This window comes from Sarcophilus harrisii, chromosome 1, assembly GCF_902635505.1.
Source record: "Sarcophilus harrisii chromosome 1, mSarHar1.11, whole genome shotgun sequence".
Classification (NCBI taxonomy): Eukaryota; Metazoa; Chordata; class Mammalia; order Dasyuromorphia; family Dasyuridae; genus Sarcophilus; species Sarcophilus harrisii.
This window is the reverse complement of record NC_045426.1, coordinates 519,147,885-519,162,637: the sequence shown is the minus strand read 5'-3', so window position 1 is coordinate 519,162,637 and position 14,753 is coordinate 519,147,885. Positions and strand designations below refer to the sequence as shown.

Genomic DNA, 14,753 nt, shown 5'->3' with positions numbered 1-14,753 from the left:
AATATTTAGTGGACAAAAATAACATTTTGAAATATTACTAGAATAAGCTTAATGGCAACATTAATACTCTGTACCTTTTTATTTGGGATAACATCAAGTACAGTGGTCTATTTTTGGTGTCAAATTTCAGTTATCATTTTAATGAAGTAGTTAAAGTAGTTCATAAGTAGTTAAACTATGGAATCAATATTCTGATGCAAGAAACATTCATAAGACATAACATCTATGAACAGCTGCAGTTTATTGGTGGAAAAACATGGTTAAGGTGGGGATAGGAAACAAAATATTCTTAAAAAGTGGACAGCTAAAATTAAACCACTCTAATGACTCATCTATTGTGACTAATTTAAAATATATATGGTGTTATGTCTGTATCTCTTCCATCACTATGCCATTTGTTCTTTTTTTTTTTTTTTTCCTGAGGCAATTGGGGTTAAGTGACTTGCTCAGGGTCACATCGCCAGGAAGTGTTAAGTTTCTGAGACCAGATTTGAACTCCAGTGCTCCTGAATTCAGTATGAAATTTGTTCTTGTTTAAAGTAACCGGTATTTGCATATGTGATGTTACTTTGTGCTTATTACAAGCAATAAATACTTATTGGGAAAAGACAGTAATTAAAAATTATCTCTTTGGTGTTGCTTTGAGCAAAATAACAATGTAGTGATTCTTCATTTTTTAGACAATTAATAGAAAATTAGATAATCTATACAGGTATTGAGGTATCAGTTATGTATTGTGGATTTGCCTTTGAAAGAACTTAGGCTCCAAGTTTCTAACCTAGGCAAAGGAATTTTAATGAGATTTAAGTGCTCAGTGGGCGGGCCAAGTTTCCTGAAGGAGTAAGCATCCTATCAAACAAAGACAACAATTTTTATAGAGTAAATGATCTTGATTAGATCACAAGATATGTAAATATTGAGGTTAAAGGAAAAGTTTGCTAACAGAGGGAGTTGCTAAAAACTTAGTGAAACTGAACATGTGGTTACCCAAAATGCATACAGAAAAGCTCATGTAGGGGATCATTAATATATGACAATGATATCATAGTGATGTATTAGAAACTGTATCCCTCTGATCTTTGAGGGAGTGCTGGGTGGACCTAGGTTGGAAAAATCCTGAATCTCATCCCCTCCTGGCTTTTGGAAGCATTCCCACCCTACTACTTGATTCCTAGGGAAACTCCCACAATAATCCCCACCTACAATTCATTTGGAGATCTTGGCCTGTGGCATAATTACCACCCATTATTGACCTGGAAATTAGTCCTTCAGTTCATCTAGAGATTGCTTCCTAGACCAGAGTCACAGAAAGCTAAATAAAAATTAAGGCTCTGTATCCCATTCTTTGCCAATTCCTAACCAGGAACTAGCCCACTGAGGGACTTCTTAGTGATAATAAACCCATTTCTGCCAAAGACTTCCCTTGGAGATTGGGACCACAAATTTTCTTTCACAAAACCTGCAACACTGCTCTGGGGACCCCCATCAAAAGTTAAGGTATCCTCATCCTTCAACAATAGCTAATATAGATTCACCCAAGAACAGCAAAAAGAGGTAACTATTTAGGTACCATGTTGAGGAAAAGATTTATTGAAGTTTGCAGTCTAATGCCCTGTTCTGCATACTGTTAGTATACTGCCTGATTTCTGTGTTATTTTTTTGTGATAATTGTCATGCAATAACTTGATGATGCTGTTACAGAATATGCTGATCTGCTCATTGTTCTAGTTAGATCTATGATTAATGATTTCTGTGGCACTCGGGGCAGGTTTGGACTGGAGTGGGCTGGGAGCAACAATCATAATCTCATCAGAGTACATTTTCCATTCTTCTACCTTTAGGCCCAAAGCTTTTTCTTTTCTTTTTTTTTTTTTTTTTTTTAACTTTTTTTTAAAGTTAAAATCTTGCAAAAATATGTTTACAAGTCATAGAAGTATTAATAGAACATTTTGAACATAATGTATTCTTGATAATTAAAGATCAACATTATGAACCTCAGTTATTACAGCATTATACGACATCAATAAGAATGTAACCTCTTGACCTACATCTTAAGAGTGTCATAAATTGCTATAGCCAGAGTGAACACTTTGGTAGCCAACCTGCTGGCCACCCAAATTTAGCTAGACCAGACCTCAAATGAGGTGCAAAGTCAAATTTTTATTTCTAGGTAGAAGGATACTTGTACTCCTTTGTTAGAGCTTGTAGGAATGGAAGGACAGGGTGATGGAAAAAATGTTAGAGTTGGAGTCAAAGGGCCTGGGTTCAAATCTGTTATTATTGTGTAGATTCTGGTGAGTCATTTAACTATTTTTGGTCTCAAATTCCTTATCTACAAAATGAGAAAGCTGGGATAGATAGATGACTATTGAGTCCCATCTAGCTCAATATTTGGGGCCTCTATCAGAGCAGAATTTTGTTGAAGGGCACTATGCTACATATAAAGTGAGATTCTCATAGCTTATCGATGTTTATGTATATATGAGGTTGTTTGTTCCTGTGGGAAGTTACTCAGAATCTTGTCCTTCTATAATTTGTGATAGTTTTAGAATCTTAGTTGTGGAAGGGACATTTATCTGTTAACTTTTAGTACAATGCCCTTTCTAGTCTTGTTATATTTTTATGTTTCTTGTTTGTTTTGTTTCTTGTTTTATTAAGTTCTGTGTAATTTATCTGTTCCCTTATCACAGTTGTCTGGTTGAGTATTTGAATGTTCTTTCTAAGAAATAAACATTCTGAAGGGCTCCTACCAAATTCCTTTTATGACACAGACATGGTATTGATACCTAAACCAAGTAGGACAAAAACAGAAAGAAAATGATGAACCAATCTCCCTAATGAATATTGATGCAAAAATCTTAAATAACAAATTTATTAGCAAAGAGATTACAAAAAATCATCTCCCGGATAATACACCATGACCAAGTAGGATTTATACCAGGAATGCAGGGCTGGTTCAATATTAGGAAAACTATTAGCATAATTGACCATATCAATAACCAAATTAATAAAAACCATATGATCATATCAATTGATGCAGAAAAAGCATTTGATAAAATCCAACATCCATTCCTATTAAAAACACTAAAGAGTATAGGAATAAATGTTCTTTTCCTTAAAATAGTCAGTAGCATCTATTTAAACTATCAGCAACCATCATATATAATGGGGATAAACTGTAACCATTCCCAATAAGATCAGAGGTGAAATAAGGTTGCCCACTATCACTATTACTATTCAATATTGTATTAGAAATGCTAGCTTTGGCAATAAGAGAAGAAAAAAAGATTAAAGGAATTAGGTAATGAGGTAACCAAATTAAAAACCCTAGAAAATCAACTAAAAAACTATTAAAAATAATCCCCTTTAGCAAAGTTGCAGGATACAGAATAAATCCACATAAGTCATTAACATTTTTATACATCACTAACAAAATCTAACAGCAAGAGATACAAAGAGAAATTCTTTTAAAATAACTGTCAGTAGTAGAAAATACTTGGGAATCTATCTGCCAAGGGAAAGTCAGGAACTATATGAGCAAAACTGCAAAACACTTTCCATAATAATATAATAAATAAAGTGAGATCTAAACAATTTGAAAAATATTAAGTGCTCTTGGATAGGTTGAGTAAATATAATAAAAATTACAATACTACCTAAACTAATCTATGTATTATTTATTTAGTGCTATACCAATCAAACTCTCAAGAAACTATTTTATTGACCTAGAAAAAATAACAAAATTCATCTGGAGGAACAAAAGGTCAAGAATTTCAAGGGAATTAATGGGAAAAAAAAAAATAAAGGTGGCCTAGCTGTATCAAATCTAAAACTATGTTATGAAGCAGCAGTCATCAAAACCATTTGGTACTGGCTATTAAATAGACTAGTTGATCAGTGAAATAGTTTAGGTTCACAGGACAAAATAATGACTACAGTAATCTAGTGTTTGATAAACCCAAAGACCTCAGCTTTTGAGATAAGAATTCACTATTTCACAAAAACTGCTGGGAAAATTGGAAACTAGTATGGCAGAAACTAGGCATTGACCCACATGAAATATCATATACCAAGATAAGGTCAAAATGGGTTCATGATTTAGACATAAAGAATGATATTATAAACAAATTAGAATAATATAGGATAGTTTACTTCTCAGATCTGTGGAGGAGGAAGGAATTTGTGACCAAAGAATAGAGAGCATTATTGATCACAAAATAGATAATTTTGATTTTATTAAGTTAAAAAGGTTTTGTATAAACAAAACTAATGCAGACAAGATTAGAAGGGAAGGAATAAACTGGGAAACATTTTTACATTCAAAGGTTCTGATAAAGGCCTCATTTCTAAAATATATAGAGAATTAACTCAAATTTATAAAAATTCAAGCCATTCCCCAATTGATAGTCAAAGGATTTGAATAGACAATTTTCAAATGAAGAAATTGAAACTATTTCTACTCATATGAAAGGGTGTTCCAAATTACTATTGATCAGAGAAATGCAAATTAAGACAATTCTGAGATACCACTACATACCTGTTAGATTGGTTAAGATGACAGGAAAAGATAATGAAGAATGTTGGAAGGAATGTGGGAAAACTGGGATACTGATACATTATTGGTGGAACTGTGAACAGATCCAATCATTCTGGAGAGCAATTTGGAACTATGCTAAGAAAGTTATCAAACTAGGCATACGCTTTGACCCAGGAGTGTTTCTACTGGGCTTATATCCCAAAGAGATCTTAAAGGAGGGAAGGAGACCCACATGTGCAAAAATGTTTGTGGCAGCCCTTTTTGTAGTGGCCAGAAACTGGAAACTGAATGGATACCCATTAATTGGAGAATGGCTGAATAAGTTGTGGTATATGAATGTTATGAAATATTATTATTCTATAAGAAATGACCAGCAGGATGATTTCAGAGAGGCCTGGACAGACTTACATGACCTGATGCTAAGTGAAATGAGCAGAACCAGGAGATCATTATACAGGGCAACAAGAAAACTATATGATGATCAGTTCTGATGGATGTGGCTCTCTTCAACAATAAAATGATTCAAACCAATTCCATTTGTTCAGTGATGAAGAGAGCCATATACACTCAGAAAGAGGACTGAGAGAACTGAGGGTGGACCACAACATAGCATTTTTACTCTTTCTGTTGATGTTTGCTTGCCTTTTGTTTTCTTTCTCAGGTTTTTTTTTCCTTTGATCCGATTTTTCTTGTGCCACAAGATATTAACTTATAAATATGTATACATGTATTAGATTTAATATATATTTTATCATATTTAATATGTATTAAACTAACTTCCCTCTAAGGGATGGGGTTGGAGGGAGAAAGGGAAAATTTGGAAGAGAAGGTTTTGCAAGGATCAATGTTGAAAAATTACCCATGCATATGTTTTGTAAATAAAAAACTTTAATAAAAAAAAAGAAAGAAAAAAAATTCTGAATTTGGTAAAAATAATTATCCTTAAGATACTTTTTTCATTTACATATCTGTGTTGTAGATGGTTGAGATTATCAAAAATCTGACTTTTGGATAAGTATTACTTTATTTTAACATTTCAGGGTTCTTTCATTTCATCTGTATGGATTCTTCTTTACCAGTGCAAATCACAAGGCTTTCTCTCAATAATTTAGAAAAGTTCAACATCTGATAGGCAGTTCTCTGGTGATGACTCTGTCCAAACTTAACTAGACTCATCCTAAGATATTATACATCTAGTCCACTGCTAAGTCTGTACCCCAAAGCCTTTCTAGCTTACTAGGACACATCATAACTTGTGTTCCATATGTAACTATGAGCCTAATACAAATCTCAGAATAATAGCTTGAATAGCACAATGAAGCTTCAAAATATGAATCTCATGAAATATAAATGGAAGATATGAATGTTACTGTAAATAAATTCATGAGGAAGGAAAAATAAACTATAAAGTTTAAGAATTGCAATACCAAACAGCAGGCCAAATTGTGACAATGCCATAATATATGTCATTCATGTAATTTATAATATTGGAAGAATGCAAACTCATTAATTGATAATATTAGTTGATTTGAATTTAGCCCTATAACTTAGAGTTCCTTTTTTGTTAAAGTGCTGATATCTCAGAAAGGTCTATATACACACATATATATTTTCATTAAATGATAGCATTGAAAACAGATTTGAGTACTTATTGTCACATACCATTATCTTAATATTGCTGTTGATGTTGTTCTAGCAATACATCAAATCTGCAGTGTTTTCTTTCTGCCTTTAATGTACTGAAGGATAATGATTGCCTGAGTTCCTTTATTTTTATAATTTAGGATAGTTGCATGTATCTCACTTTACTAAGAGATGATATGATCTTACTTACTAAATGAAAAATGTTTTTTCATTTAGATGTGTTTTAAAATGTACTACTTTGGGTAGAAATATTGAAATTTTAGTCAGAAGACCTAGGTTTGAATTCTGGCTTTTTTACTTTTTGTATATATAATGTCACTAAGCTAATCTTAGTCTCAGTTTCCTCAACTATAAAAAAGAAAGAGTTGAGGTAGAAAATCTCTGATGTCCTTTCCAATTAAATTCTATGATTGATTTTGTTTCTTGCTTATTTCATTTAACAGGTTTCATTCCTACTGGAGTATTTCTGTTCTCTGTCTAGACTTCTCATGTCATGTTTACTAATAGATCCCAGTCCTATAAACCAGGATGAGCTACTAAAACCTCTGCTGGAAAAGATCTTCACTGTCCTTACTATGTGCCCTAAAGATGACTTTGGTAACATATTTTTGTTATTTAGTTTAGAAAGAAAAATCATCTTGAGAGAAAATTAACTCAAATGTGTTGTGTGCTAAGTAGTTCTTTATTTATTTATTTAATTTGTTCCTTTCTAACTTGCTTAGTCATCTTGATGAAATTAAGGGGATCTAGGAAAGTGAGAATTCAAAGGAAGTCAATGTTATTTTATAGTTGAATAAAGGAAGTAAGCAAACATAGTGTCAATAGGAACAAGCATGTACTATTGACTTATAGAGTATATCATGATTTCTACAGTTTAAAGTCTTGAAGAGAGGAAAGTGAGATATAGAAAAAAAACTTCTTAGTCTGAAAGACTTAGGATCCATGTTGTCTCTGTGATCCTGAGCAAGTTACATAATCTCTCAGTACCCTCAGAAAACTCTGGAAAATCATAAATTATAGAAGAGTAGCTATCATTGTTGGGAGAAAGTTTTCTTACCTGGAATTACCTTTATCAGTGAAATCCCAAGTCTGGGTGGGATCAAAAATAAATTTAAAAATAAACACTTGGAGAAAGACAGTGAAAGGTCATAATTTCCTCTCTCCTTGCCAGGAGTATAATTGTTGCTACTTAGCCAGACTCTGCTTACTTAAATACTTAATAAAGGGGCTTCCTTGTTTGCTGATATAAAGTAAAGATTACTGCTACCACAACTCCAGAATTAGCATTATCTGAGGGGTAAGGAAGGAAACTGGTCTCTTCAGAGTAAGCCTTGTTTCCCGTCTTCAGCCTGTCTTTATATTTTTCATAATTTAGATATTTTTTTAGCACATTAGTAGAAGCCCAATAAAGAACTAAGGTAGATCTTTATAATATATTGTACAGAGGAAATTCTCAATTGCAACTTTTTTTTCTCCTTACAGCTAAGGCATATTTGTCTTATTTATATTTTCATGCTGATCTTTATTTTCACTAATTTATGTATATAGCAACAATGTATTTCAAAAGTGCTTTCAGAATTCCTGAAAAAAAGTATTCTTTTGCTTTCCTTTTTTCAAAGCACAAATACAAAGGAAAAGCTGATTGAAATGCATTTGAAATTGAACTGATTTACATTTTTCTCCAATTGATAAGAACATAACCTTTTATTTAAAGTTTAATGAGGTTTTTATGATCATGTGGCATACTCAAAATACTACTTGATTGAAATTTCTGAATTTGATTTTACAGATACTGAATTAAGACTTGCACTTTATCTGTCGTGGACTAATATATTTAACTTCCTAACTACTTTACTGAGGAAAACCAGTCAGTCCTCTCTTCCATCTGTAACAGAAGCTCTGACAAAGGATTGGCCCGTTATCATTGGTAACTCCGACTTTTAAATGATTTAGAACTTTTCTAACAATAGATAAGGATATTTTTAATGAATACTTGAGAGGAAGTAATCCATTGTCAAACAGTTTACACATATACAATCACACATATGCACACATATTGAGTTCACAATATGCATTTTAAATTTCTATTATGGGTATAAAAACACAGATGAGAAAGGATGCCTTTCTAGAGGGGTTTGCAATCTAACTTAACAAGACAAACATAACCACATGAACTTGTAAGACAATGGCAAATTTAAGTATTCCTGTTCCATGTTGCTGGAATTTTATTAGAATTCTCTTATAATAATGCCTGAGTGCAAAAGTACTTAGATGACAAAGAAAAATGAATGTTGAATTTGACTCTCATTATTTTCATCTTTAATTGTAATATTATTTGCTTTTAACTTTTGAGTAGATTTTAATACAATAAGTATGTTAATGTAAATTGTTAAAATGGAATGATATTTCAAGACAAAATATATTGAATCATTTAAAAAGTAATAGCTTTTTTATTTCTCTGATAACTAGTGATCCTTTTGACTAATTATTTGTTTTAACATTTCAATCAGTTATTTTGTTGTTCTCAAGACATAGCTTTTGTACATCTGATGGTGATAGTGTAGTGAACTTAGGGCCAGAATTAAGGGAAAGAACAAGAAATAAAATTATTGACATGGTATATTTATAATTGAACCTCCATATGGGATTCCTGTTGTTTAATAGTTATGCCATTGAAAATCTTTAAATTTCTTGTACATATTAGAAAAATCTAGTAGGCTTCCTATGACAACAGTGATATTAAGTTGGGCTTCTAATGTAGACCCAGTTATTCCATCTATTCATAAAAGACAAACAAACTTCTCTTTCTTCAATCATTTCAGGTAGATGATAATAGGAGCTACTAAATTGCCTATTGGGTCTACTAAAAGGTGTCTTACCCTGTTGCTTCTGTTAGAAAATTGTATGTTTGGAAATTTATAAACCTTCCAAACATATAATTTAATACAGAATCAATTTTAATAAGTAAAACTAATCTGTATATTTTTTCCTAGTTTCCTAGTTAATTTATCTTTTGCCTGAGTTTAATTTACTTACACATAAAAGCACAATCAGAGAATTAAAGTACTGGGAAAAACTCATAGTCTAACTTAACCTCTATTCAAAATGTGATCCTCATCTACAGCTTCTTGGACATATAGTTATTTAATTTTTGTTTAAACACTTTCATTGATAGAGGGAGGAAAGAGATTTAGTGCCTTCTATCTTATGGTTTCTAACCTTTTATAACTCTATTTCAGGAAGTTGATTTCCTTTATGATTTTATTTGTTATGCATTTAAAAACATTAATTTGAGAAAGGTGTCCAAATCTTCACTAGAATGCAAAATGAATCCATGATGCAAAAAATGTTAAAAACTCTTGTTTTAAGATAACACAGTTTAGTTTTGGACAGCTCCAATTCTTAGGAAGTTTCTTTATTTTTAATTGAAATCTCTCTTCTATAATGCCTGCTCATTATTCTTAATTCTGTCCTCTGGGACAAGTCAAGTTTTACTTAAGTTCTGGGATACAAAGAAAAGCAAAAATAGGCCCTGATTTCAAGGAACTTACCTTTGAAAGGGGCAGTTGCAAACAACTATATACTAACAAAATTTATACTTGATTAACCAGAAATATCTTAGAAGGAAGGCACTGACATTAAAGGGAATCAGACAAGTAAAATAGGTTTAATTCATGTTCTACATAATAATCCTTGAAATATTTGAAGGTAGTTATAATTTACTGATGATGGCACATAGTCCCATTACTTCTTGGCAAATATAGAGGGGAAAAAAAATTACTGCAGACAGCATCTGCAGCCATGAAATTAAAAGATGTTTGCTCTTTGGAAGGATAGCTATGGCAAATTGGACAACATGCTAAAAAGCAAGGATATGACCTCGTCAACAAAGGTTTATATGGACAAAGCTATGTTTTTCCTGTAGTAATGTATGGGTTTTAGAGTTGGACTATAAGGAGAACTAAGCACTGTAGAACTGATGCTTTTAAACTGTGATTTTGTCAAGGAACTTTTGAGAGTTCCTTGGACTATCAAATCAGTCAGTAATTAAAAATAATTAACTTAACTACTCATTGGAAGGACAAATACTTAAGCTGAAGGTTAAAAACTCTGACCATATAATGAGAAGACAGGATTCATTGGAAAAGACTGATACTAGGAAAGATTGAAGGCAAAAGGAGAAGGGGATGGCAGAAGATGAGATAAAGAGAGTGTCATGGAAGCAATAAACATTAGTCTGGACAGACTTTGGAACAAAGTGGAAGACAGAAGATCTAGCATGTGTTGGTCCACAAGGTCACAAAAAGTCTAACATGATTAACAACTGAAGAACAGTAGCAAATGGTTTAATGAAAAGACCTTGGATTTGGAGAAACAATAATAAGATTTATTGATCTTAGGCAAGTCAGTTTGCCTCTTTTTGCCTTTTTTTCAAAGGGGGATAATAATTTCTATACTTTCTACCTCATGAGATTCTGTTGAAAATCAATTGAGATAATGCTTGTGAAGTGTTTCATGAACCTTAAAGCACTCTACAAATGTCAGTGCTTCTTATTATTATTATAGATAAATATCATGTAGTCTTTTCTCTAGGGTCAATATTCACATTCCTCAGCTTATGTTTAAATGGCATAATTTCAAAGACTCCTTGCCATCAAGACTATGACATGATGAATGTACTCCACTTTGTCAATGTTCCTGTTAAAATGTGGAACCTTAAATTCCTGTGTGGCATCTGACCAGATCACAATAATTTCTTTAATACATTTCATTACTTATTGTGATTGATGTAGACTTTGTGTTTTTTTTAATTACATTTGGGTATTTATCTAAATAGTTTGTATTTAGAACAATAAGCAGATTCATTAATTAGAATTTTGTTTATAATAATTCTCTTGTAGAATATAACCTAAATAAACCTCTGTACCCTAATGAAAAGTATTACTATGTAAAAATGTTGATCAGTTAATCAAATATTTATGAAATATTTACTATTTGCTATAGACTTTAGATATGATTATTATACCTATTTTGCAAATGAGGAAACTGAGACTAAGGGAAATGTTCTGGAAATCCTAAGAAAAATCAGCTTCCTCAAGGAGCTTGCATTCTAAAGGGGGAGATAACATATGTGTGTACGTGTGTGTGTGTGTGTGTGTGTGTGTGTGTATCAATACATAGAAAATAAATACAGAATAGATGGAAGGTAGCTTTGAAAGGGGGAGGTAATAACAGCTAGATGATGGAGAAAGACCTCTTATAGAAAGTAAAATTTGAACTAAATCTTGAAGTTAGGAAGTTAGCAGGAAAAGCCTTCCAGGCATGGAGGGCAACTGATACAAAGGCACAAAGGTGAAAAATGGAACTGTGTATATGATGAGAATGAGAAGTTACTTCAACAGATGACTAGAATGGACAATAAAAGTACAAGCAGGCACTTTCATTCATGTCTCTGTATCTCCTGTGCTTGGGCACACTATATAGCACATAGTAATTCATAAATGCTTATTGTTTGAATAGTTTGAGTTATTTTAAAATAAGAGTAATAATACTAGGTTCTTTTTTGAACTAGGCAAAGCATAAAACATATTTGAATATGAAATGCTCAAAAATTAATGACTAAATTGTAACCTATACTTTTTTTTTAGAATGAATTGATTTTGCTTAAGACTTTATGTTTGACTTTATTAGCAATGGTATATGAATATTGGCTGTGATGGTTATCTATAGTGATATGCAAATTGTATGAAATTTACAATATATTTATGAAACCCCAACTTTCCTTTGTTATTGGTGGTAATGTAGCAGAACTTCTTAAGTAAGTACTTTCAATAATACACTTATAAATAGAAACAGAATTATGTATATTCTGATTGCTATTCCTTAATAATAATATGATAATGAATAGCTTTAATATAGTACTGTAAGGTTTACAAAGTGCTTTACAAATATTATTTCATTTGGTTCTCACAACCAAACTCCAACTCAGTGGAGTAGGTGCTATTATTATCCCATTTAAAAAATGAAGTATCTAAGGCAGACAATGATAGAGTGACTTGCCCAGGGTCATACAGTTAATAATTGTCTACAATTAAATTTGAACTCAGGCCTTTTTGATTCCTATTCCAGTGGTTTATCCTCTGTTCTATCTCTCTTTCATTTTCCTTGATGTATATATTATTAACTGGTGTTTATTAACGATAATAACAACAATAATAACATTTTTTTAGCATTTTAAGGTGAATAAAATGCTTTGCATATGTTATATCATTTGGTCTTCAGATCACTCCTGTAAGACAGATAGTATTATTATTATTATTATAATACCCATTTTACATATAGGAAACTGAGACTAAGGGAGATTAAATGACTGACCCAGAATTACACAGCTAGTATCTGAAGCAAAATTTGAACTCAGGTCTTCCAGATCTCAACCTCATCATATTGTTTACTCTGGCACCTTTCTGCCTCTTTCAATCATAGTATGTATACATAGATATGATATAGCTTGTAGATATTTAAGTCAGATCAGCTAGCATTTATTAAGTACCTTTTATGTACTAGTTACTATACTCAAGCATTGGGAATACAAAGAAAGGCAAAAAAATTTTTTTACTCTTAAAGAGCTCACAGTCTAATAGGAAAGACAATGGGCAAACAACCAATATAAACAAGATACAGGGTGAACTGAAAAGAAGTATGTTGGTCATTAAAGATTGAGTTCACATAGATTTTCTTTTCTTTTAAATTTTTAATATTATTTTATTTTTTCCAAATACATGTAAAGATAGTTTTCAGTATTCATTGTTGTTAAATTTTAAGTTCCAATTTTTTTCCTCTTCTATCCTTCCCAAGATAGCAAGAATCCTGATATAGGTCATATGTAGATATATATAGATATGCACATATATAATCATTTTACATATTTCCATATTGGTCATGTGAAAGAAAAATCAGGACAAAAGGGAAATATCATGTGAAGGAAAAGTGAAAATAGTATGCTTTGACCTGCATTCAGTCTTCTTCATAATTCTTTTTCTGAATGTGGATGGCATTTTTTATTACAAATTTATTGGAATTGTTTTGGGTCACTGTATTGCTGAGAAAAGATAAGTCTATCATAGTTGATCATCCTATAATGTTGCTGTTACTGTATACAGTCTTCTCCTGGTCTTGCTTACTTCATTCAGCATCAGTTCATGTAAGTCTTTCCATGTTTTTTTCCGAAATCTACTCATCATTTCTTATAAAGAATAGTATTACATTGCATTCATATACTACAATTAGCTCAACCATTTTCCAGTTGATAGGCATCCCCCAATTTCCAATTCTTTGCCACCACAAAAACAATTACTACAAACATTTTTGCTTGTATGGGTCCTTTTCCTCATAGATTTTCATTGCCTACAGAGTTTCTTTCATTTATAGGTGTATGTTCTATGGTGTCAGGCAATTGTTTGTGTCTAGATAGAGAGAGAGATTGAAGATGGAGGGTCAGGTTCCATGTGCAGGGGCAAAGCAAGCCCTGGGGATCTGGAGGTGACCAGTGAGAATACTTTGAGCAGAATATAATAGGGAAAGGCAATTAGGCTTTGTAGTCTGTAGATAGTGTCTGGAGGGTGATGGAATTGGGCAACCTGGGCAAATTAATGATTTGCAAATATCAAACCATTTTCTGAAATACATATTTTAGAAGCAGTGTGATACAGTTGAGAAAGCACAATACATAGAATCAGATGACCTTTGATTTCTAACTTTAACACTTAGCTGTGTGAATCTAGACAAGTTGCTTAACCCCTTAAATAAATGGGGATAATAATAAATAATAGGCATAATTCTTCACTGCTACTTAACAGGATTTTTATGAGAAAGCTACTTTGTAAATTTTTAAGTAGAATTTGTAAACTATCGTCATTAATACTAATATGATTAGTTTTTATTTATTCTAATTCTTCATTATAAATAACAAGGCAGATATAACTATTTGTGTAAATTTTTTAAAAAATTGAATGCCCACTATACTATGTGCTTATTAATCTGCCAGGAACTGTTTAATACAAATACATATATAGGCACCTAGAGAATTCTATAGGTTTTATAGATTTAGTGGTTTTGCTATTTATTTTTATAAACTTAATTTAATAATATTTTTTCCTATCACTAAAAGTTAGATATGTAACATATGTACTATAAAATTTTTTCTCTCCTTTCTCTCCTTAGAAATATTACATTGTACTATTTTTAATTCCCTAATCAATTTGCTCATTTTACTGTATCAATTTGGGGAGAATCTAAAAATTTACAACTTACCTCCTTTACCTTTTAGATACGGTTTGCAAATGTGTGGGTTTTTCTACCACATACCCTAACCTCTATACTGCCTGCATGCAATTCCTTTCCATTCTCCTGACTGAAGAAGGGAAGAGATGTCTATCAGAAAAACAAAATTCAAGCCACAGTCCAACACTGGCTACACTTCTTGATGCAGATGATGAAAATAAGGAATCTGTAGAACGACTTTTTAAAGTTATTCTTGAGGTATCTATTTTAATTGTTTTTAATTACTCCATGA

The 14,753-nt window shown here is 31.9% G+C and overlaps 1 protein-coding gene across 1 annotated transcript in view; it reads left to right on the top strand.

Annotated features, from left to right (window-relative positions):
• Positions 1-14,753, top strand: part of RTTN (rotatin) — a 213,390-nt gene that overhangs the window by 159,472 nt on the left and 39,165 nt on the right. Inside the window, exons 38-40 of the mRNA XM_023496275.2 lie at positions 6,625-6,778; positions 7,971-8,108; positions 14,508-14,719. Of these exons, the coding sequence (XP_023352043.1) occupies positions 6,625-6,778; positions 7,971-8,108; positions 14,508-14,719 (504 nt within the window). The remainder of the gene's footprint in view (positions 1-6,624; positions 6,779-7,970; positions 8,109-14,507; positions 14,720-14,753) is intronic.